This window comes from Triticum urartu, chromosome 5 (assembly GCF_003073215.2).
Source record: "Triticum urartu cultivar G1812 chromosome 5, Tu2.1, whole genome shotgun sequence".
Classification (NCBI taxonomy): domain Eukaryota; kingdom Viridiplantae; phylum Streptophyta; class Magnoliopsida; order Poales; family Poaceae; genus Triticum; species Triticum urartu.
Genome location: NC_053026.1, coordinates 609,432,576 through 609,455,303, shown reverse-complemented (window position 1 = coordinate 609,455,303; position 22,728 = coordinate 609,432,576). Strand labels below are relative to the sequence as shown.

At 46.5% G+C, this 22,728-nt stretch overlaps 2 protein-coding genes across 4 annotated transcripts; one reads left to right on the top strand and one right to left on the bottom strand.

Annotated features, from left to right (window-relative positions):
• Positions 1–4,086: 4,086 nt before the first annotated feature.
• On the top strand, positions 4,087–6,612 carry LOC125511198 (L-type lectin-domain containing receptor kinase SIT2-like). Its single transcript, XM_048676503.1, has one exon. It carries the CDS (start codon positions 4,444–4,446, stop codon positions 6,520–6,522), a length of 2,079 nt encoding a protein of 692 aa, XP_048532460.1. The 5' UTR covers positions 4,087–4,443; the 3' UTR covers positions 6,523–6,612.
• Positions 6,613–6,730: 118 nt separating this feature from the next.
• Positions 6,731–17,260, bottom strand: LOC125511197 (urease). 3 transcript variants are annotated; one of them, XM_048676500.1, is made up of 19 exons: positions 17,040–17,260; positions 16,687–16,942; positions 16,519–16,592; positions 15,894–15,939; positions 15,176–15,281; positions 14,843–14,985; positions 13,701–13,874; positions 13,447–13,610; positions 12,976–13,351; positions 12,780–12,888; positions 12,029–12,168; positions 11,240–11,377; positions 11,065–11,156; positions 10,638–10,767; positions 10,299–10,457; positions 8,706–8,888; positions 8,183–8,317; positions 7,374–7,445; positions 6,731–7,145 (listed from the first exon to the last, which is right to left on the bottom strand). In XM_048676500.1, exons 2-19 carry the CDS (start codon positions 16,810–16,812, stop codon positions 6,924–6,926), a joined length of 2,589 nt encoding a protein of 862 aa, XP_048532457.1. In that variant the 5' UTR covers positions 16,813–16,942; positions 17,040–17,260; the 3' UTR covers positions 6,731–6,923. The 3 variants fall into 3 exon arrangements, with proteins under 3 accessions (XP_048532457.1, XP_048532456.1, XP_048532458.1); XM_048676499.1 differs by having other exon boundaries at positions 16,687–16,856; XM_048676501.1 differs by having other exon boundaries at positions 13,764–13,874; positions 16,687–16,856.
• Positions 17,261–22,728: the final 5,468 nt, after the last annotated feature.

Here is a 22,728-nt window from a genome sequence, read left to right as displayed (position 1 = left end):
CCGAACTTCCTCCGTAACATAAAGGATTTCCCAGCTACAATATCCTCGGCTTCTCGCAGCTCCTCCTTCTTTGCCCTCATAGCAGAGCGGAGGTCCTTTCTTGTCGCACCAGCCTTCTCAAGGTCCGATGCCTTCGCCTGATTTTCCTTTTCAAGAACCCGGCAACGGTCGGCGGTGGCTTTTAATTCTATGTTCATCTTGGCCATCTTGTCTCGGCTCTTGCCATGTGCGGCCTTCTCGGCTTGCAACTCTTCGACCGCCTTTAAAGTAGCCGCATTACCCAACCTCGCTTGTTCCTTGGCTCGGGCAAGTTCTGCCCGCAAGGCTTCAACATTGGCAGCCCCATCTGCAGTCACAACATATTAAAGATACTGGCATCATGCTACTCTTCCTATGTGACGTTCACCAGATAATGACACTTACCCTGTGCCTCGCCAAGCCTTTTGTTAACAAGCTTGATGTCGGCGTCTGCCGCATCCAACTGCCGTTCTAAATGGGCAAAGTCGCTAGTCCGGCTAGCCACCGGAGCTTCCATCACCTGCACATCGAGGCAGTATGGTTATTACCTGGGAATATGATCCTCTGTTTGTCGTCGTTTCCGACGACAACCAGAGTCTCAGGGGCTACTATCTACACAGGGCACACCTAGTATGTGCAGGACTATCATACATTATTTTACGTACCTCAAACCCTGTCAGTAGACTCATAAAAGCTTTATGCAATCCGCTTTTAGCGGACGAGATTCTCTCCATCACCGTATTCATCAGCACACGGTGTTCATCTGAGATGGCCGCTCGCCCCACCAACTCCCTCAGAACATCCGACCGCACACTAGACGGTGTCGGACTCGTTTGTCTGCTCTCTTCGGGAGCCAGACACTGGGAACTTCGGGGGTCGACATGATTATCTTCTGGCCTCGCCGGACTCGGAGAGGCCCTCCGCGACGACACTTCAGGGTCGCCCGCTTCCGGAGCGGAGGAGTCCGGAGGGGGCGTTTCGCTCTCCATCATCTCTGGAAGAAGATCCCCCGAAGACGAGCTCATTTGAGAGGGGCTAAGGCCCGAACTGCAAAGATACATGCAGCGGTTATCTTCTCAGAAGAGAAGACGACATATCTGTACTATTAAGGTATTTTGGGTCACTTATGACTCGTGGGAGAATTGATCCCCTCGCGGACTTTGTGCGGCAACGGCGCCCCCCGAGGTAGGACCCTCTGTGGGAGACTTCTTCCCTCGTTTGGAAGTTTCGGCTTCCGAATCCCCGGGCGCAGTTCTTTTCCTCTTCTGGTCGTCTTCCTTCATGGAGACGCTCGCTCCCTCGGCTAGAATGGGCAGCGTTGAGGGCCCGCGTCCGCTCGCATTACCATCCATAGTATTTTCCTTTAAAGGCTCTAGGCAGGGTGCGGTCTGGAGCATCTTCTCCAATACCGGATTTTCCAAACCCTCAGGGAGGGGGGCCGAACACCGAATCAACTTCGCCTTTGTTAGCCAGTCCTGGTCGAAAAGCGAACTCTCAGAAATAGCTTCGTAACAAAGGGGAGATAGTATGTTCGGCCAGAAGATGCCTTACCTGTTCGGCGGCGCGGTTGCTACTCAGGCCCGCGTCCTCGGTGATTTCCGGACACTCCACTTGAGGTCCGAAGAACGACTTGTACATCTCCTCGAGCGTCAGGCCGAGGAAATTTTGAATGGAGCGCGGTCCCTCGGGATTAAACTCCCACAAGCGAAGAGGCCGGTGTTTGCAAGGCTGGACTTGGCGAACCAGCATAACTTGTGCTACCACAACCAAACTGAAATCTCCATTAAAGAGATCTTGAATGCGGCTCTGCAGTATAGGCATGTCCTTGGCCGGACCCCAGCTCAATCCTCTGCTAATTCATGACATCAGTTGTGGTGGAGGGCCCGGGCGGAAGACAGGGGCGGCCGCCCACTTGGCACTTCTAGGAGCCGTGATGTAGAACCACTCCTGTTGCCACAATTCAGACACCTCTGGAATGAAACCTTTGGTCCATGCAGCTCCCGTCATCTTGCGTATTGAGGCACCTCCACACTCCGCATGTTGCCCCTCGATCATCTTCGGTTTTACTTCAAAAGTCTTGAGCCATAGGCCAAAGTGAGGGGTAACCCGGAGGAAGGCCTCACACACAACAATAAATGTCGTGATATGAAGAAAGGAGTCCGGAGCTAGATCATGGAAATCTAGCCCGTAGTAAAACAAAATCCTGTTGATTTGGGTGGTGGCAGCACTCCGACATCGTTCACCTTCTTGAATGCGTCGTCTTTGGACAATGGGAGGGAAGGCAATGCTCTCTCGTAGGCAATCGGCCGTTGTTTGCGGTCGGTGTGTTCTTCATTGGTGCGGTGATTAGTGGCAGATCAGTTTCCTGCTGGAGCTCCGGTTTCCCCATGGCGTCATGCATTTCTTCTCACTGCATCTTCGGTGATGCTTTCATCCGGCAGCTGGGCCGTGCGCCGTGATGGGCTTCGAAGGCGAGCATCACAACGGATGAGGTGTTTCGCAAAGTGAGGTGCTAGTGCTTGTCGTCCTACCTTGGGCCTCTGGTTGTTCGATATCCATGCATGCTCCGGGGGGAGCAACTCCGCCATGCCGACGATGGGGCGCCCTACGAGCCAGCTCGAGAGGGCTGATGGTGCCTTCTTTGGCGGCGGAGACGGATGGTGTGATGCCGGTGTGACCTCGGGGATTTGATGACACACGGGTTTCCTCCGGCGGCAAACCACCTCCTTGGCCTCGTCTCCTCTTTGACAAGATCACGGTGTCGACCTAAGGCATCGTTTGTTCAACTTTCTGAATTTTTTCTATACAGTGGCTTGCTACCTGGTTCTATAGTTTCATGTATCCTTTTGCTGTTTTTATGTCTCTATTTTGTTGCTCTTGTGTGTGCGTGCGTGCGTGCGTGCGTGTGTGTGTGTTGTGTGGCCATCCGGTCTGTAAGGGCGTCATTGATTTAACACCGGGCCTCGGCCTTGTTTCTAAAAAAATCTAGGCTCCATCTGTTTGGGTGTTAGACCACAAAAGTTGGCATGCCAAAGCTCATAGATTCGGAGGTCACGCTTCTAACACTTTGTCCAACATACTTGCAAGCCAAACATTTAAGATAGCATCACGATCTTGATATCATCACGATCTTTCACGTTAATTTTGTTCTTGACCATGATCATAAAGCCCTTCAAGTAAAAGCTTGCAATACCATTATTGGTAAGTTTTTGGGTTACTAATAGCCAGAGTTAATAATGTTTGACGAGCAAGTCCAGTCTTAAAATTATGATGTAGCAAGTTGAAAGTCAACATGTGATTGGATGATTGGAAAGGTGGATGTATCTCATAGCAAACTTGAGACCATACATCAAGTTTGACGTCATATGTATCTCATTAAGGCGGATTATTGTTCCATCACTGGGAGGGGGCATTTTCATTGATAATGAGGCACGTGTGATGACATCATCAATCATAGACTCCACGACTACAACATTCAGTAGAGGTCGTGTGAGTTACTATATCAGGAAAAAAGTTTAGAACTTTCTGAAACTTCTAAACATGCATTTCACATTTTGTTGAGAACATAGGGCTCCATGTAGCTCGAGAGCCAAGTTATTAGCAGCTCGACGAATGCTATGAGAATACTGGTGGCACCCTTACTGTATGTTTATGGTCTCTACAATTTTTCTTTATGATTTTTTTATCCATATGACTTTATTTGATACAGCCTATGTTACAATGTCTTTTGCGCTATCATAAAAGGAAAAACCCTTAACTCAAACCACTTGGAGTGACCCTCATGTTTTTAGCTGTGCAATCAAAGACTTTTATATCCCGCGTGATTCAAAATGTCACAAAACGTGTGATTCAGATGTCATCACGTTGGACTTTTGTGTACTTGACATGAATTTTGTAAGAACGTCGAAGAGAGGTAAGACATGCTCAAGACAAAAAAGGGAAAACCTTCGTTACTATTTCCAAAACGAGTGAGAAATGCTAAGTAGAATAAGTTTTTTTTTTACTGGTGAAGTCGAATAAATTTCAAGAAGATGATACATGTAATTGGAAGTAAAATAGGAAGACCAAGTTAGATGAAATATACAGTACAGTAGTAGTAGTATATGTTTTAACGTGAGGAGCATCAATGTGCAACCACATAACTGTGCTGAATTGAATGCGTTGATGCACAATTTTTTCCACTAGACGAGTCAAGATCGTCGATATAAATATAAAGGATTTTGTCATTGAGTACTCAATCACTCACTAGAAAACAATTTCGTTGGCTGTTCGTTGCCGGATCCTCCCACACATGACCCCCGTCCCCTTGTCGGCTCATCGAAGGCAACGGCGACGGCAACCTCGGCTCGCCGGCAGCCAACGCCGTCCGCGTCCCTACCCTGACGCCACCGTCACTCGCTTCCATTGCTCGCGCCGATCGTCGCCATGTTTCAGCGGCGGCTGGCCGCGGTAATCTTGCTCCTGTTCTCTCGGGACGTCGCCGGCGTCCAAGAGTTCGTGTACGACGGCTTCGCCGCCGGCAAAGTGGTGACCACCGGCACGGCCGTCGTCACCCCCTCCGGCATCCTCCAGCTCACCAACGACACCAAGGAGACCCTCGGCCACGGCTTCCACCCGGCGCCCCTCCGCTTCCGGGACGCGTCCACGGGCGCGCCCGTCTCCTTCTCCACCACCTTCGTGCTCGCCATCGCGCCTCGGTACCCGGACGCGCACGGCCACGGCATCGCCTTCGCACTCGCGCCGTCGGTCAACGTCTCAGGCGCCGTTGCCGGCAAGTACCTCGGGCTGTTCAACACGTCAAACAGCCTGGGCAGCGGCACGAGCCAGATCGTGGCCGTCGAGCTCGACACGGTCATGGACATGGAGTTCCAGGACGCCGACGACAACCATGTCGGCGTCGACGTCAACAGCCTCCACTCCGTCAACTCGGCCACCGCCGGGTACTGGCACGATGATGGCTCCGGTGGGAGGAGATTCGACAACATCAGCCTGACCGGCGGCAGCAACGCGCCTGTGCAGGTGTGGATCGAGTACGATGGCGACAGCGCGCGCCTCGAGGTGACGCTGTCGCCGGCGGGCGAGCCCAGGCCAGCCCTCCCGCTCTTGTCGTGCCACGTCAACCTCTCGTCGGCCGTCGCCGACGACACCTACGTCGGCTTCTCGGCGGCGAACGGCGCCGCCATGAGCTCGCATTACGTCCTTGGCTGGAGTTTTCGCCTCGGCGGAGGCCGCGCGCCGGACCTCGACCTCTCCAAGCTCCCGAGCCCCCCGTCGCCGCGATCACCCAAGAGGAGGATGCCACATCTTCTCCTCCTGGCACTGCTCCTCCTAGCCGTCGTGGTCCTGCTCCTGGTGTCGGCGGCCATCGGGGTGCTCGTCATGCGGCGGCGCCAGCAACGCTGGCAGTTCGCCGAGGAGGATGAGGAAGGATGGGAGATGATAGACTACAGCCCACACAGGATCAGCTACAAGGACCTGCACGACGCCACCAATGGCTTCCGCGACGTCATCGGCGTCGGTGGTTTCGGCCGCGTGTACCACGGCGTGCTCCCGAGGTCCGGCGTCGAGGTCGCTGTCAAGAAGGTGTCCCACGGGTCGCAGCAGGGGTTGCAGGAGTTCCTGTCAGAGATCACGAGCATGAGCCGGCTGCGCCACCGCAACCTGGTGCAGCTCCTCGGGTACTGCCGGCGGCGCGACGAACTGGTGCTCGTCTACGACTACATGCCCAACGGCAGCCTGGACCAGCACCTGTTCGGCCGCGCCGCGCCGGGGTTGAGCTGGGAGCAGCGCGCCAAGATCGTCCGGGGCGTCGCCGGCGGGCTGCTGTACCTGCACGAGGGGTGGGAGCAGGTGGTGGTGCACCGGGACATCAAGGCCGGCAACGTGCTCCTCGACGCCGACATGAACGGCAAGCTCAGCGACTTCGGCTTCGCGCGGCTCTACGACCACGGCGGCGACCCGCACGCGACGCACGTGGTCGGCACGCTCGGGTACATCGCGCCGGAGATGAGCAAGACCGGCATGGCCACCACGAGCTCCGACGTCTTCGCCTTCGGAGCCTTCCTGCTCGAGGTGGCGTGCGGCCGGAGGCCCGTGGTGTTCACCGCGGACGCCGACGGCGACTTGCCGTCACCGGCGGGTATCGTCGAGCTCGTCCTCCAGCGCTGGAAGGCCGGGAAGATCACGGAGGCTCGGGACCCGAGGATCGGCGAGTGCGACGAGGACGACCTGGAGCTGGTCCTCAAGCTGGGGCTGCTCTGCTCGCACCCTGACCCGGAGCGCCGGCCGGGCATGAGGCAGGTGGTGCAGATGCTGGAACATGCCGTGCCCCCGCCAGAGATGTCGCCGGAGGTTATCAGCGAGAGCATGAAGCAGTTCGAGCACCATGAGGCTTTCGACGAGTTCGTCGGAATGTCGTTCCCGTCGACGTCCGAGGTCACCACCGCCACGACGCGGCAATTCTCAAACGGCAGCCGTCCTCGTAGTGACTTCCATTCAAGCTAGATTAGCAAATACAGCCGCAAGCAGTACGTTGTGAAAATTTTAACTTGTGTAAACATCTGAACTGAGAAGAACATTTCTAATTTTCCATCAGATTTTTTTATAAAGGCCCAAGTGAGCTATTTTGTGTTTCCACAATAAAAATACTACAATGATTGACTATAAGAACCTATTCTGCACCTTTTTTTTTGTTTTGCACATGACTCAAGAATGTATGTATTTTCACAAAACTTTTCAAGAAACTGAAGTATTGCAATATGTATACGTGTGATTTTTTTTTCACGTAAATGTATAATTGTTTATTTTGAGCCAGCAGCACATCTCCCGTGCGCAACTTGAAGTTACCGTCGAAGCTAGTTGCGTGAATTATTGACCTTCCAAGAATTTCTCAAGCAATGGGTGGCCTAGAAAAGAAAGTAGTTCCGAGATAATGGCACCGTGGCTGCTGGCTGGCAAGTCAGGACCTCTCCATCAGCAGTAACCGTGTAGGTCTCGGGGTCGACCTCGATTTTCGGAAGCGCGTCGTTGAGCTTCATGTCCAGCTTCGATAAATGGCGGACGCCACCAACAGCTTCCACCCTCTTTGCTAGTTTGTACTCTGATGCAACACCAGCTTCTTTGGCAGCCTGTGATCATTTCAGATATTAAACAGCAGTCATTGCCATTCCTCAAGACCATATCAGTAGATGGATATATTTCTTTCACCAAAGATATCGCTATACATATTATCTATATTAAGCTTGCAAAAGTTTCTTTCACAGCATTATTTTGTAAAAACAAAACGTTAGTAGTGAGGTATGGTATCGAACATTACTAATCATCCTAAATTCGTTACAAGAGTTCAATAGGCTAACCTTGCTCACAAATGCAATCGAGTGAGAACTCCCGGCCTTTCCATATGCACCAAACATAGGTCGCATCATAACCTGCATCAAGAATACACCATTCTGTGCTGTAAGTTTTTCAACTACAAGAAGATTGTGGAGACATCGACAAAAGAGTAAAATGCTGATTCTTTTTGAGAAACATGCTGATTCATCCGCACTTTGTAGTTTCTTCATCTAACATAGATTTTTTTTTTGTAGTTTACCACATACCATCATAATTTAACAACGACAAACCAGATGTCGTCGCGATCATCACCAAGGTCAAGAGGAAGCACGAGTGACCTGACAGGAGTTGTGTCTGTGAAGCTTGCTGACCTAGGTCCCTGGGTTGTTTGGGTCTTCAGGTTGTGAATCAATCCTATAGTCTAATTTGTAATAGCTCACAGGGCCAAGGTAGGGTGTGTGCTCCTTGGTATGCAGAGTGTGTTTCTTGATATTTTAGGCCACCAAGTTCACCCTCCTAGTTTTGTAAACCTTTTATCTTCTATTAATGAAAAGGCACAGCTGATCTTTTGTGCATCCTTGACAAAACAAGTGGGTAACTACAGCAGAAGAGCTAGATTATAAAAAGAGCATGTTTTATCAATTTCAATTGCGCATAGGGCAAGATTTTTCTTGCACCAACATCAGTGATGTGCTGGTCAAACTTGGCTGTTAATGTCAACTAGGTCATAACTGACAAGCTAGCTATTTTCATGTAAGCTAAATGGAAACATTATGACAGGATTAATGCAAGACTTTCTTATTCAAAGGATCTCAGAGAAAGGAGTCCATACAGGTTCAGGTGTTGGAATGCTAGCATTCGGATCACCCATATTGGCCCACGCAATTGCACCACCTTTTATGATTAATTCTGGTTTTGCACCAAAGAAAGCAGGTTTCCAAAGAACTAGATCAGCTAACTTTCCCGCCTGCCAAAAGCACATAGAGATAAATATTAAAATGGAAAAACAATTCAAAAGTAAGGATCAGTTAGCTTTTGAATTGACATATTCAGAAAAGGAAATCCTTAGCCAGAATGCAGGTGGGTGTGATACCAATCAACAAAATATTCCGAGTTGCCTTGATACACAACATTTTTCAGGAGCTACAGTGAAATTACATATGTTGCTAGACTTGCTAAGTTGCTATTACATTATATTACCCTGAAATTATATCAAGCATATTAAACAAAGCACATAACCCTTTTCCTTTAGATGCCTAATTTCACAGTGTGTGGACAGCATTGCCTACCTTATGTTGTCTACTGAATATGAAGCATTTAATGGAAGAAAATCTGAAAGTGGTCAAGAGACATACCTCCACAGAACCAACAAAATCTGAGAAGCCGCTTACTATAGCAGGATTTATGGTATATTTTGCTATGTATCTTCTTATACGGAAGTTGTCATTATCCTTGGCAGGATCAGAGTCGCCAGGCCCATGTAACCTACCTCTTTGGACTTTCATCTTGTTTGCAGTTTGCCATGTTCGGATAATCACCTGAAAAGTAATTGTTTCAATAAATGCATATAAATAAATCAAGTTTGAAATCAGCTGCTGGTTACTAGAGCTCAGACGTCAATCTAGACTTATAAGTATATCAGTTCAAGTCTCTCAAATAACTATTTTTTCCATCACGGCTTATCCGAGAAAGCCAAAAGACGTACTTCATTAGAACGATTAATTTATGATACTCATAAGCTGATAGTTGCTCCAATGAATTGATTTGTTTGGTTTGCATTGACACTAGATTTGAAAATAAACTGGTATTATTTCCTCCTGAAGTTATTTTCACGCCATTTCCCTAAAGTTTACGATAATACAGAAATTACTACATTGCCTAGTTACATTCTGATGAATTAGCACATAAAATGAATAATACAATCCGGTGTACAGAATAAGAGGACTGACATAAAATAATTTACTTGAACTCAAAACACAAGGAAATGATGATTTGTAACCTGCAAGTAGTATTTGAATCTGCACTTGGTTATTATGAATAGTAGAAATTCAGAAACTAGCATCAACCCTAAGATGCATTAAAGCAGTTCACTTCCATGTGACACGAGAAATGCATCGACTGTTACACAGATCTGCCAGTACAGATACAAGCAAGGCAACAATCATTCTGCCTTGCCCTGCTTAAAGGTTAACGCTGAGATATTCACCAATAATATTGCCACCCATGATACTATCCAACCATTTAGTTAAGCACCGTAAGTACTCTGCACTTCCAAAACTCTGGCTCCATCAAATTGTTATTTTTCCTTATAACTGTTGAGTTGACACAGGCAAAACCTTTAGCTGGTCTCTCACGTGTGATAGAAGTTGAGACCGGGCCATCTATTAGTGCCACAAGGTGATATACCAGGAATCAGGTTAATTGGATTCATGTAACTCTGAGATTGGGAAAAAAATGATTTTTGCCCATCCGTGCCTGTCAGTGTCACCCACTGGACTGATATTTGTTATAAATCGACACCATTGATTTTCATCTTCAAGATTAAAAAAAACTTTGGTAAATGGGTCATCTAATTCGTCCCACGTTCATCATGAACTAGACATACACCATAGGCTATAGTGCCAACTCTTGTGCATTGACCTAGTTGATCACTGTATTCACCTGAGAGATTGTCAAGGGTACACATGTTGATTGATGGTAAAGACAATCAATTCAACAAACACAACATTATGAGCCAATCACATACCGGTGCAGCTGTCGTTTCTACTTCACCGTTTAACTAATTTATGGTTTGTATTGGCATAAATGGAGGATGCAAATCAAGGCTTTGAATACAAGTTATGAAGATCATCAGAACTAAACTAACCAATCTTGCCACCAACCAAAGTAACATGAGATGTGAAAACTGTTCATCACAATGAAAAAAAGGATAAGGGTATGTAACAGACCTCTCCAATGCGACCCATGGCCTGTGAATCAGATGATATGATACTGATTGCCCCCATGTCGTGCAAGATGTCCTCACCCGCAATTGTTTCTGCTCGAATTCTTGATTCAGCAAATGCTACATCTTCCGGGATGTTTTTATCAAGGTGGTGGCAAACCATCTACAGGAGAACCACAATATATGACGACCAAATTCTCAAGTACTCCCTCCGTAAAGAAATATAAGAGCGTTTAGATCACTAAAGTGATCTTAACGAAGATCACTTTAGTGATCTAAACGCTCTTATATTTCTTTAAGGAGGGAGTAATACTCATAGCATCAGCATGAGACAATTGTTTACCAGCATATCAAGGTGCTCATCAACAGTGTTAGAAGTAAAAGGCCGGGTTGGGTTTGTTGAAGAAGGCAACACATTTTTCACCCCACATACTTTAATGATGTCTGGGGCATGACCACCACCTGCACCTTCGCTGTTTACAAGACAATAAGAACATAAGCACCATTAAAAATTGCCCGATATACCCAACAATTTGAATTCTACAACATGACAAAAGAATATTTTGGAAGGGGGGGCTGTGAGTTATAATCATTAAAATGTCGACTCATTTTCCATCTTCATTTTGGCCGGCATTTTCAGTTACCAGATTTCTCAACAATTGACAGGGTAGTTTCTACGGCATCACAGAAAATACAACTTTTCTCCGCATACAACCCATATAGAAGTGACGTAGAAAAAATGTAACACCTGAATACAGCATGCTCCATACCTGTGATATGTGTGTATGGACCTATCTTTAAAAGCTGCAATTGTATGCTCCACACAACCTGCTTCATTTAAGGTATCCGTGTGGATATTAACCTGTAGAATTTCGATGAGCATCACCAGAATAAAAAATATGCAGGTATACCGGCATGATAGGATGATAATACAAGACATCATACTTGGATATCAAAAGCTTCTGCAACAGATAAACAGTTATCTATCACAGCTGGGGTGCTTCCCCAATCTTCATGCAGCTTCAAACCCATTGCTCCTGCCATAATGATCTCAGATAATCCTTCGGGTTTTGCAGTATTTCCCTGCACAGTATATCGACAGGGATAAATGTTTAGATTTTGAGCAACGATATCATCACTTTGCTGTATTCACTACCCAGACTTAGGCCTACATTTGGATACATTCTAATTAACAAATTCGAGTTCCCATGATCTATATAAGAACCAGTCAACTAAGATATTAGTGCAAGCAGTCCATCCTTCGGGTTTTGCAGTATTTCCCTGCACAGTATATCGACAGGGATAAATGTTTAGATTTTGAGCAACGATATCATCACTTTGCTGTATTCACTACCCAGACTTAGGCCTACATTTGGATACATTCTAATTAACAAATTCGAGTTCCCATGATCTATATAAGAACCAGTCAACTAAGATATTAGTGCAAGCAGTCCATCCTATCCAATGCCATATGTTGGTTTCTTGCCTTTCTGGTTGCAAGACACTTGGATAACAGTCTCCAATGTTTTCTCCACATACCATAAAAATAACATGTAGGAAACACTAACTATGAAGCTCTGAAATGGTAGGGACTGAAATCTTGATGTATATTTTGTTAGCTGTATTCCACCCTAGAAACCATCATTTTATTTCACAACTAAAGAAGATTAGTATAAGGCTAAACAGATTTAGCATTTGTATTGAACCTTTAGTTAGTGTTCATAACATATATACCTTTCCTGTGAATCCCACGTTGATTGGAAATTCGTCGGTGGACTGCAACATTAGTTTCATTTGAGACGGTGCAGGGGTGCAAGTTGTGGCACAAGTTCCATGTGCTGGTCCTGTTCCACCTCCCACCAATGTTGTTATGCCTACAAATAAATGTGGAGATGATTTAATGACCTCATCATTTATCAGTAGTTACTCCAAACATGCATTTGAATATTGAATATAAAACCTTTTTGTATGTGTAATTAATTATATTCAACCATAAAGTATAGTTATAGAAAATGCGAGTCCTGCCAGAATGTTTGTCAGTGTCAGTACCCATATTTTTAGAAAATGCTATGAAAATTTCAAGATAGTACAAACTCAAAGGGATGTGATTCTCTGTCCCTTGTCTTTAGTAACTAGCAGGTCTGTAGCAACTAGCAGGGAATACATTTCGGGGATTCTCAGGTCATCCCAAGTAAAGCACAAGTCCGGCAAAAAAGATTACCCCGCTTTGACTTCAGGCACAACATTCAAATAGAATGATTACTATATTTAAAACTATGATAGAGAAGCACATCTGTTGTGGTCTTAGATCTGGTATCATGCAGGGCTCGGCTTGAATCTCCCATCCTGTTCTTTTCTTTTCCTCCATAAAAGTCAACTTTGGAAAATTGTTTTCGTTGGATGTGTCTGGATTCTTTTTCTTTTAAAATCGATATTTTATTTCCCTCGGTAACAACTAATAGGTGCAAAGACTAAGGAACTTTACCACTTGCAATTGCCTCATTTACCAGCTGAGGGCATATGAAGTGAACATGGCAATCTATACCACCAGCAGTTACAATCATGCCTTGAGCAGCAATAACTTCTGTATTCACCTGGAAACGATTTCAAGCATGAAATCTATTTAAAAAGTACTCCTCTTATTTATTAAATCAATCTAAAAGGTGCAGGTATGTTGTTACCCCAACAATCATGTTGCTGTGCACACCATCCATGACATCAGGGTTTCCAGCTTTCCCAATGGCAATAATAAGCCCATCTTTTATACCAATATCAGCCTTGTATATTCCTGTATAGTCAATCACAACAGCATTTGTTATAACTGTATCCAGGGAGGCAGATGCTGGATACCCTGCGGATTGTCCCATTCCATCACGCAGAACTTTCCCCCCTCCAAATATGCACTCATCACCATAAACAGCAAAGTCCTTTTCAATCTCCGCAAAAAGATCGGTATCACCAAGCCTAATCTTATCACCAGTTGTAGGTCCATACATGCTAGAGTATTTCTCATGATCAACACTGCAGTCGAATGTACCGTCACCAATAAGACCTTCGCTGCAACCAAAGTTTCAAAAGTAAACATCTAAGCCATAATAAATTCAACAAGTTGGATTTATCCTCTACCATTAGTTAAATGTGAAGGAAACAACCTTGCATCCGGATAATCTTCATGTCCAAAACCATTCTCAGTAATCTTCTGCATTACCTCATTAAGCTGAGAACTGTCAACAGCACCATCAGCAATGCCATTTCCACCTCTAATTACTTTATGGCCACCAATGCTTACAAGTGTAACACCTTTTGCATCCCCTGGCTGAAACAAATAAATAAGAAATCAGATTCTAGAGGATTTTAGAAGTAGGATGTGCGGAATATATGTGAGAATAAGTAGGATCCCTAGTACTTGAAATGTATTTTTAGGCTCTACAGAGCAGGAAATGCCAAAGGATGGATCGAATAAAAGAACCTCAAACCGAACGGCTGTTCCAGCAGGTATATTCAGTCTCATGCCATAGGCTCTGTGTCTATCAAAAACCAGGTACGGATTGGCCTCTATAAAGTGGTAATGGCTCCCGATCTGCAAAACACAATTTGGATTTATTTTTTCTCATGAACTACAACTTATAGTAGCATCAGAATCTTAAAGGGCGGTATAGCCCCATAAAAATCGTGAGATTGTTGAATGCGATGCAAAATGAACGTATTATGAAAAGTATGTGGAAAGAAAAGGCAATTGGATCGTAACAACAGTATGTAAAAGGGAGAAAATGTAACTTTAACCTGAAAAAGAGCAATAAAATATTGATGGAAACTCAAGAAAAGGAACCACAGCATGCAACAGCCGTTTTAACAAGAGTAACAGCTTGCACCCGTTAAGATCAACATGGCTATACTAATGCATGAATTTGAGCAACATAATTAAATAAAGAATGTACCTGAAATTAATTTCCCAAAAAGAACTTTAGGAGGATAAGTCAGTGTTAGATAGAGCTAGGGATACAAGTTTGGATCAGGACGACCTATTGATCCATTTTAGTTCTTTTGCTTGATCAATAATGTAAATAGCATGTGTACAAAGTGAAAACCCAAGTAAGTGGAAGTGAACCACCAAGTAAGTGGGTTGGCCCGATTGTCTCCCTAGTATCTAGAGCCATTCAGCTAACTCCATCACCTAATTAAGCTGTTAGCTCTTTAACACATTTACATGTTCAACCTAATGTGGTGTGGACTGTGGAGGACGGCTGTTCACTGCCTTTAGCAGTGTTACAAGTAACAGCATTGTTACACGGCTGCCGGTTCAGCACCATGTTATGCTACATGTGGATAAAGTGCTATGATATTTCCAAGGGGTGGCAGGACTGTAGGAGTGATCTTGTTAAATGAATAGTACTCACAGTTGTACCACAAGGAGTGGCATTAAAGCATAGGTCCAATTGTGAAAATAAGTCGGGGGAAAAGATCCATCAAATGAAAATGTCATAGAATAAGAAGTTATTTGTAAATTTGCAGTCAGGACACCAAACAAAAACATCCATATGTGCTTACCTGAATAGGCCTGTCTGCCTTGTTAACAACCTTCAGAGTTAAAGCCCTGCGATGAAGGTTGAGGATTATGCGTCCAGAGCAGAAATGCACTTCACCAGGATAGTCCTCAACATCACTCCCAGAAAACTTTTCAAGTGAAGGTACTGCAACAATTTAATAATTTATGTACAGTTACCCTTTTTGCTTCTTAATGTTTCTCAAACTGATAACTCAATAAAACTTTCTAGAAGAGCCAGATTACCACAAGTACAGTATTTTAAGATTTGTACAAGCATGCAACTTAAAATACAAACTTCTATTAGTAAACCAAGTGAGTTGGTCAGCGTTGACAACCTGGGAGATAAGAACCATGCAGAGCTAGCTCCAAATTTCCATCATCAGAACAAATAGGGTCATGTATAGTAATTAGTTTTGTTCCATCCATAAATGTTCCTTCAACCTAGAAAAGATGTTATAATTGAGTTTATTTTGAAAGATTATGGCAACAAGCATAATTGTCAAGCATACTGTTGTAAAGTTAGTATCTGGGTCCAATCAGAGCCCGTATTATGGCCTAGTTGTAACTTTAGTACTATAAATAAAGGATGGCTGATGAGAGGCAGACATTCTAATCTGCATAATCCAGGATACTTGGCATGAAGCTCCAAAGAGAACTTATCTTGGGTCAACAAGAGTTCAAGGTACCTCCTAAGGTGTTTGGTTGTATCACAGACATTCTGTAGGCAAGTTGGACCTGTGAAGTGTATTTATTTTGGTATGCATCTCATCGAAAGAGCCATCTACATTTTTTTTGGCTGCCTGTTCAAACAGAGGGCAGTTATCTGACCATCTGTTCAACCGTCTACGCACTTGAGTAGTACACGAGCAAACCATAGTTTCAGGTGGCATTTTTGAACCGGAGGGGTTTAACAGGGTTTCCCCAACCTGTTTCTGAACATGGTTAGTTGTAATCTTAGCATCATAAATATAACTATTTCCTGTATCATTACAAACCAAGGATCTAGGACAGAGGAAATTGATCAATATCATATAGCATGAGCAAAGAAATAACCTGTACAGTGTCCAAAAGGTATGGAACAGCCGGAAGAACTTGTCTCCTGATAGGCAAGAAAAAGGTAAAAGTCTCAGAGCATAAGGTTACAGAACAGCAACGGCATCACGTACAGTAACTTAATCAATGATCTTAAACAATGTGACAGGAAAATCTTAAACAATGCTCCCCACACATAACAAAAGTCTTAGATAGCGGATATAATTTATGAAGTAACAAATCTGTCATAGGCTAACAGAGAATCTTCTACTCCCTCCGATCCAAAATAAGTGTCGTGGTTTTGAACTAACCTTAGTTCAAGCAAGATGTGAGCAAGTGGCACCAGCTTTGCGTAGCTTATGCATGTGAAATGAGAAATAAGGAGAAGGCTTGCTAGCATTCTGTTGTGTCTATTATAAACTAGTGCATATTCAGTAAAGTCGGATTCCACTAATTCAGCCAGAGAATTGGTCAAGAGACACTGAAGCCAACATCAACATCATGCTTTTCTTTTATCTGTCTAGGCAGTTCAAAATGTGTACATTCCTTCTTCTTCTTTTTCCCCGAGATAAGCATAATACTGAGATGCGGAGTTTCTGGAGAGGGGGTCAAAAGGTTGGTTACTGCACTGAATGCACAAACGAACCTGCCCAGCATCTGTTTCCCCAAGTCCATCAAGTCAGTTACAGTTTTGTCTCCATCCCGAACAAACTCGAGAATCTGTATGTATCAGGAAGCAGAACAAGGTATTATTCAACCAATGAATTGGCTTGTGGAAACAGCATCGGAGAGTTTCGCATCCTCGGTTCCTCACCTGCGCGGCGATGAGGGCGATGGCCTCCGTGTAGTTGAGGCGGAGGCCGCGGGCGAGGCGCTTCTGCGCCAAGAAGCCGGCGCCGTGCAGCGCCAGCTTCTCCGCCTCCCTCGGCACCAGCTTCATCTCTCACCACAGGAGCGGATTCAGAGCTGAACCCCTCAAAACCTCTGGTAAACGAGCCGCGGGCCGAAAATTCAGAACAGCAGATCAAAAACTCCCAGCACCAACTGGGTGTCTGGATGGATTGGAATGCCTAATACAACAGAGGTATGGATTTGATTGCTTCCGGAAGAATAGCATGGCACGGAACAATCGAATTAAGCAGTAGCGTGGGAGAGGTCAGCCTGAACCTGGGCGGGCGGGTCGCCGGCGGCCTGCGAAAGCGCCGGACCAGCGGGGGGAGGCCGCGCCGCTTGTTCCACCGGGACGGGCTTCCCGGCGCCGGCGGGAGGGAGGGCTCGGCGCGCGGCCGCGCCGGGGTCTGAGGGAAGCCGGCGGAGGAGGGAGCGGAGCAGAGTGGGCGGAGAGAGAGAGAGAGGTCGTCGCGAACTCGCGATGGATTTTGATTGGTGAGCCGGCTGGATTCTGTCTTCTTTGGTAATTCCGTCGCCGTCGGTGGGCCCGCCGCCGCGCGCGTCGGAAATCTGGAGTGGATCAATCGGGCAAGCGATCGACGGGATCCACTGCGCCCAGCAAGTCAGCGGGTTGACAAGAGGAGTGTAACCACTTTCTTTGAATCATTTGCCTCGTCTCTATAATTGCCCGTTTTAGTTAGTGAAAAAAATCACCTAAAAAAGTTAGTGAAAAAAAAAACAAGTGAAAACCGTCACGGCAATTCATAGGGCAACGCTGGCCGATCTGACTACCCGCGTAAAGAGATACACGTTGTCAAGAAGAGAACATCGTTGTTTCGTTGAGATTGTCATGAAGTGTCACCGTCGTCACTTCTCCACGAGGCAACGGCTCCGACTTCATCATTGACAACCGTCAACGGAACCCTCACTGGAACAAACGAGACTTTGACAACGAGCATTGCAAGAGAAAAATGGAAGAAATGCCCAATTTTTTATTAAGTTTGATATTTTGGATGTCAATATTTTTCTGCTTACATTGTACTACAAAATTGCATCCTGTCAAAACCCCGGTAGGGAATGTGTAAGATTGCAACTTGTTTCTACTTCTTTCTGCATATGTGGCTTACTAAGCATAACTAGTAAGTGAAATGAAGTGGGGCGAGCTCACTTGGTTACACAGTTGCTGAACAGGCAATAACTAGAGGCAAAAGCTCTAGTTCTGAATTGTTGGCTGGCACTCAACCCCTACACTTGGACATCAACGGTGGGCGAAATAACTCTACTTCATCTTCAAACTGAGAACAAAAACCAAATGATTTGGTATGGCAACTGATTATGGTCTGTCTGTTACTCTGTCCCATTTCTGCATCCCCACCTTGAGTTCAGTGAGCAGCAACATGCCAACATGGCCCTCTTTAAGTTAACCAACCAAATGCAGCAAGACATAGCCGCTATGTCTGTTGCAGGGAGACAAGTGCAGTGATGCATTTTGCTCTGTGAGGGGCAAAAGCTAAACACTAAACCTGCACTGAACTGCAATCAACATATGAACTGGCTTGTACTACACTGAAAAGAGAGTCCCCCGACATACGCACACATGGTTGGGGCTTCACTGACGCTGGCAGACGTAGTCGATGATCAGTTGCGAAAGCATCGACAAAAGATAAACCGAAATGCGGCCGCCGGCCTGATGCAATTTTGTAGTACAATCTAAGTAGAAAAACTGTCCCACTTGTATGCAACCCTCCCTCCTGGGTTGATCCGCACACCTGACCATTCATCCCTCCATTGATGAAACACCGCAGTAGCTTGGATCAGCAGGAATGCAGTTGGTTGGTAGGAGCATTTCACGCATACATATTAGCTTGCATTCCCTCCTCTTCAGGTTCAGGCTGCAGACTTCAGATTTCAGTACCTGGGAATTCAGAAGACGATCAGTGAATGAAAAACATTTGCTGCTCAGCACTGACAGTAAACCAAACACTGCTCATTTGGATGGGAAGCGCAGCTCGTCGCAGTCAATCAAAGATTTGAGTGCCAGACGGGCTTGCCTCTACGCTGAACAGCAGATAGAGCTGACGATCGACCTCCGATCGACCCCCTGCCTCCGATCAATGATCCATCCATATATACAAGCAAACGCACGAGCCCGACCCCGACCGCCACAACCCACACGCGTGCCTACCTCGAGCTCCAGCCTCCTGCTTCCGAAATTTGAAATCCAAGCGCCACCCCTCTTCCTCCTCCTCCGCCATGGCCTCATCCCTCGCGCCACCCGCGCCGCCGTACGCCGTGCTCGTCGTCGCCCTGCCGCCGACGCCGGCTCCGCCCGCCTCCGCCTCGCACGCCATCGCCCGGTCGGCGCTCATCATCCTCGGCGTCATCTCCCTCATCGCCGCCGCGTCGATCGTCATCAACCGCCTCCTCCGCCGCCGCGCCAACCGCCGCCGAGCCTCCGCGTCCGGCGCGGCGCTGCTCCCGCTCGCGCGCTCGGGGCCGGCCCCAGCCCGCCGGGCGCCCGCGCTGCTCGCGGCCGCTGACTGCATCGTCTGCCTCTGCGCCATCGTCCCCAGGGCCGAGGCCCAGCTGGCGTGCAGGCACAGGTTCCACATGACCTGCATCGACGAGTGGGTCCGCAGCTCGCCCGCCTCGCCGACCTGCCCCCTCTGCCGCGCCGCCGTCCAGCTCCAGCGCCCCGTCGACGCCATGGACCAGAGGAGGACCGCTCGCCGCTCGTCCGTCGCGGGCGACCGCCGCCGCGTGGCCGCATCAGGCGAGGCGCCGCCGGGCCCTTCGCGCGTGTCGGGAGTCTGAGCTCTTCGTCCCCAACAGCTTCAGTTAAGGGCAGACATGGACGGCTTGGATTAAATCAGGCGTGAAGAAACGGCTGAGATGAATTGGTTCTGATCTCCCATTTTCTATATAACGAGTAGTATATACAGTACCAGGGACTTCTTAGTTTTTGGGTCTTTTTTTGACGGGGGACGCTAGGCGTCGCCCAGCGGATTTTTTTTTAAATATCCGCCAGCTTGGCAGCCGTTAGATCTAGTGTCAACCTATGATCCAGACACGTTTTTACAATTGCAACAATGACGGTGTTGCGGAAACTTTCGCAACAGATGTCATGTTACGAAAACTTTTGCAACAAAGCTCATGTTGCAGAAATTTTTGCAACAGAGGTCCTTTTGCGGAATTTTTTTTGAATTTTTTTACACAACTTTTTTGCAACATAGATCCTGCCTCATTGCAACCCAACATGTGTTGCAAAAAGAACCTCGGGTGATAATTCGGCTGCTACGCGTCCGCCGTCTCACAAGCCATTGAATCCAACGAATTGAGAGAGCGTCACCTTTTATCATTGCAATACAGGTCGTGTTGCGGGGAAATTTCCGCAACATAGGTCATGTTATAGAATTTTTTGCAAGATATTTCTTTTGTAACAAATGTCTTGTTTCAAAAAAAAGTAACAAAGGTCTTGTTGCAATTTAATTTTTTGCAGGTCTTGCTGAAAATTTATTTTTTCTGAAACAGAGGTCTTGTTGCATTTTTGCTGCAATCGAGTCTATGATGCGGAAACTCATTGTAGTGGACAGTGAGCAGCAAGCAGCGGCCAAGTTGATTGAAAGAAAGAAAATAAATTGCCCTGCCAAGACACGCGTCGTACGAACAAGCCGACGGATGCTTGCGTGTGATCCGCCGATATAAGGCAATCATGCTGTAGAAACCTTTACAACAGAGATCATGTTGCAGAAACTTTTGCAATACAGATCGTGTTGCAAATTTTTTTTGCAACGGAGATCAAGTTGCAGAAAATTTGTGTAACATAGATTGTTTTGGCAGAATTTTTTTTGCAACGGAGACGATGTTACGGAAATACCACCGCGGTCGTTGTTTTGCAACACCGCCGTGCCCGCCGTTTCGTGCGAAAGCTCGCGGCACATGACATCCCGCATGGGGTGCTAAAAGGGTCGATGTGCGCAGCCATGGCCACAGTTGAGAGAGAGAGAGACGATGGCTGGCCTGCAGTAGCGGCAGCTTGCCCCGTAGCAATGTAGAGCGGCAGCAAGGTACGGTAAAGCAACAGGCACGGTGGCGAGGCTACATAATCGCAGCGCCATGACTGAGTGCTCGAGGGAGAAGCGGTGGAGAATTGTGGATGGATAAGTGGTGGACGTTGACTCACAAAATGATAGGGATGCTCTAGTTGGAGCTGGATATTTCTAGAGATAGGTGGAACCAAAGGAGCACAAGACCATTCGATCCATGTACGACCCGACGGTTGTGCGCGCGGATGCAATGGTTGGATCAGCCGGTTGGAGGAAAGCCTTTTCCTTTTTTGACTCGGAAACTTGGGGATCTTTATTGCTTAATAATGAAAATTTGGTTAATCGCCCACAAGGGTCCTAACAAGGAACCCCAAGCTTTCATCAATCCATCGGTATTACTAAGACTAGTAGCATATTTGGCACATAAATCGGCCGGAGCGTTAGCTTCCCTCATGACATAACGAATCAAGAAGAAGATCTCTCCCCTATTTCATTTAAGATAGGCGCCACAATTTCTTAAGCATTGCGTCGTGAAGACCAGAAGGTTGACAACCTCTAAACAATCTGTTTTCATAATCACATGCGAGAAACCCCTCAGCTGGGCAAACATCACAGCTTCTCGCACTGCTAGAAGTTCCGATATGAAGGGATTGGAAACCCTTGGAAGCGACTGCTCCAAGCTCCTTGGAAAGAAATGTGTGATCTAGCAACACCTCCTTCACCCTCGTTAGGAGAATCAATATCTATAGCCCCGTCCGTATTGATCTTCACCCATCCTGGTTCTGGCGGCCTCCAGCACTGACTCTCTGAGGTACGATGACCGCCCGTAGGCATGCCCAGCGCTGATAAATCATCACGTTCTCTGTTGACTGCATGGACTGGATCAAAGGTGTCCTCGCCATGTGCCCGTCTATTGTGCATGCATCACTGAAATGATCTTAGATCTATCCACATCAACAAACATTTTGTCAAGCAATATGTCCTTTTCCTAAGTTTCTGGATTGTGGTAGCTTGACATCTAGAACCTCTCGAGCCACCAGCCAATAGTTCCTAACACGGGAACAGAACACAAGAGCATACATCAGATTTTCATCCATTGCTTCACAAAGATCACATCGAGCTATACGCCTAATGTAGCGATGCTTGAGTGTGTCATAGTCGGGTAAAATTCCCCAGAGAACTCTCCATCAGAACACCCGTACTCTCGGTGTAACTTTGAGCTTCCAAAGAGCAGACCAAAGTTGAATGTCTGGCATTGAAGTTCCTGTTGCCGCCCCTTCCTCTAGAGTGTGATGCTTGTTCCGACTCACAAGAGCGCAGTATGCCGTTTCGAAAGAAATTCACCTAATCTTTCCAATGCCCAACACAAAGACTCTTCTCCACCGGACGCCTGCAATAGGATATTCAAAATAGCAGCTGCATCAGTTGTGAAGAAATTCCTCCTTACTACCTCTACATCCCACTGCCCGTTTCTATTAATGAGGTCCGAGACATAGGATAGAGGCTCAATGCCAATTCTCCCTATGGGCTATTGTTGTATCAGGAATCCCAAATGGCTATGGAGGAGCCACCACCAACTCTCTTGAGAGGCCCGTATGCAATGTTGTACGTCCAACGATTATCGCCTTCCATGTTGCTAATGATGAACCAGGAGCTGTGGCATGCATAAAATCACAATATGGGAAATACTTCCCTTTAATAACACGCGGGCATAGTGATTCTAGATGGGTGATCAAGCGCCATCCTTGCTTTTCGAGAAGAGTCTGATCGAACATCTCGAAATCACGGAACCCCATGCTCCCCTTAATTTTCGGAGTAGCTAATTTGTCCAATGATATCCAATGTAAGGAGTGCTTGTCGATGGAGCTACTCCACCAGTATTTGGCCATTTACGGCGTCAATTGTTTGCAAACTTGTTT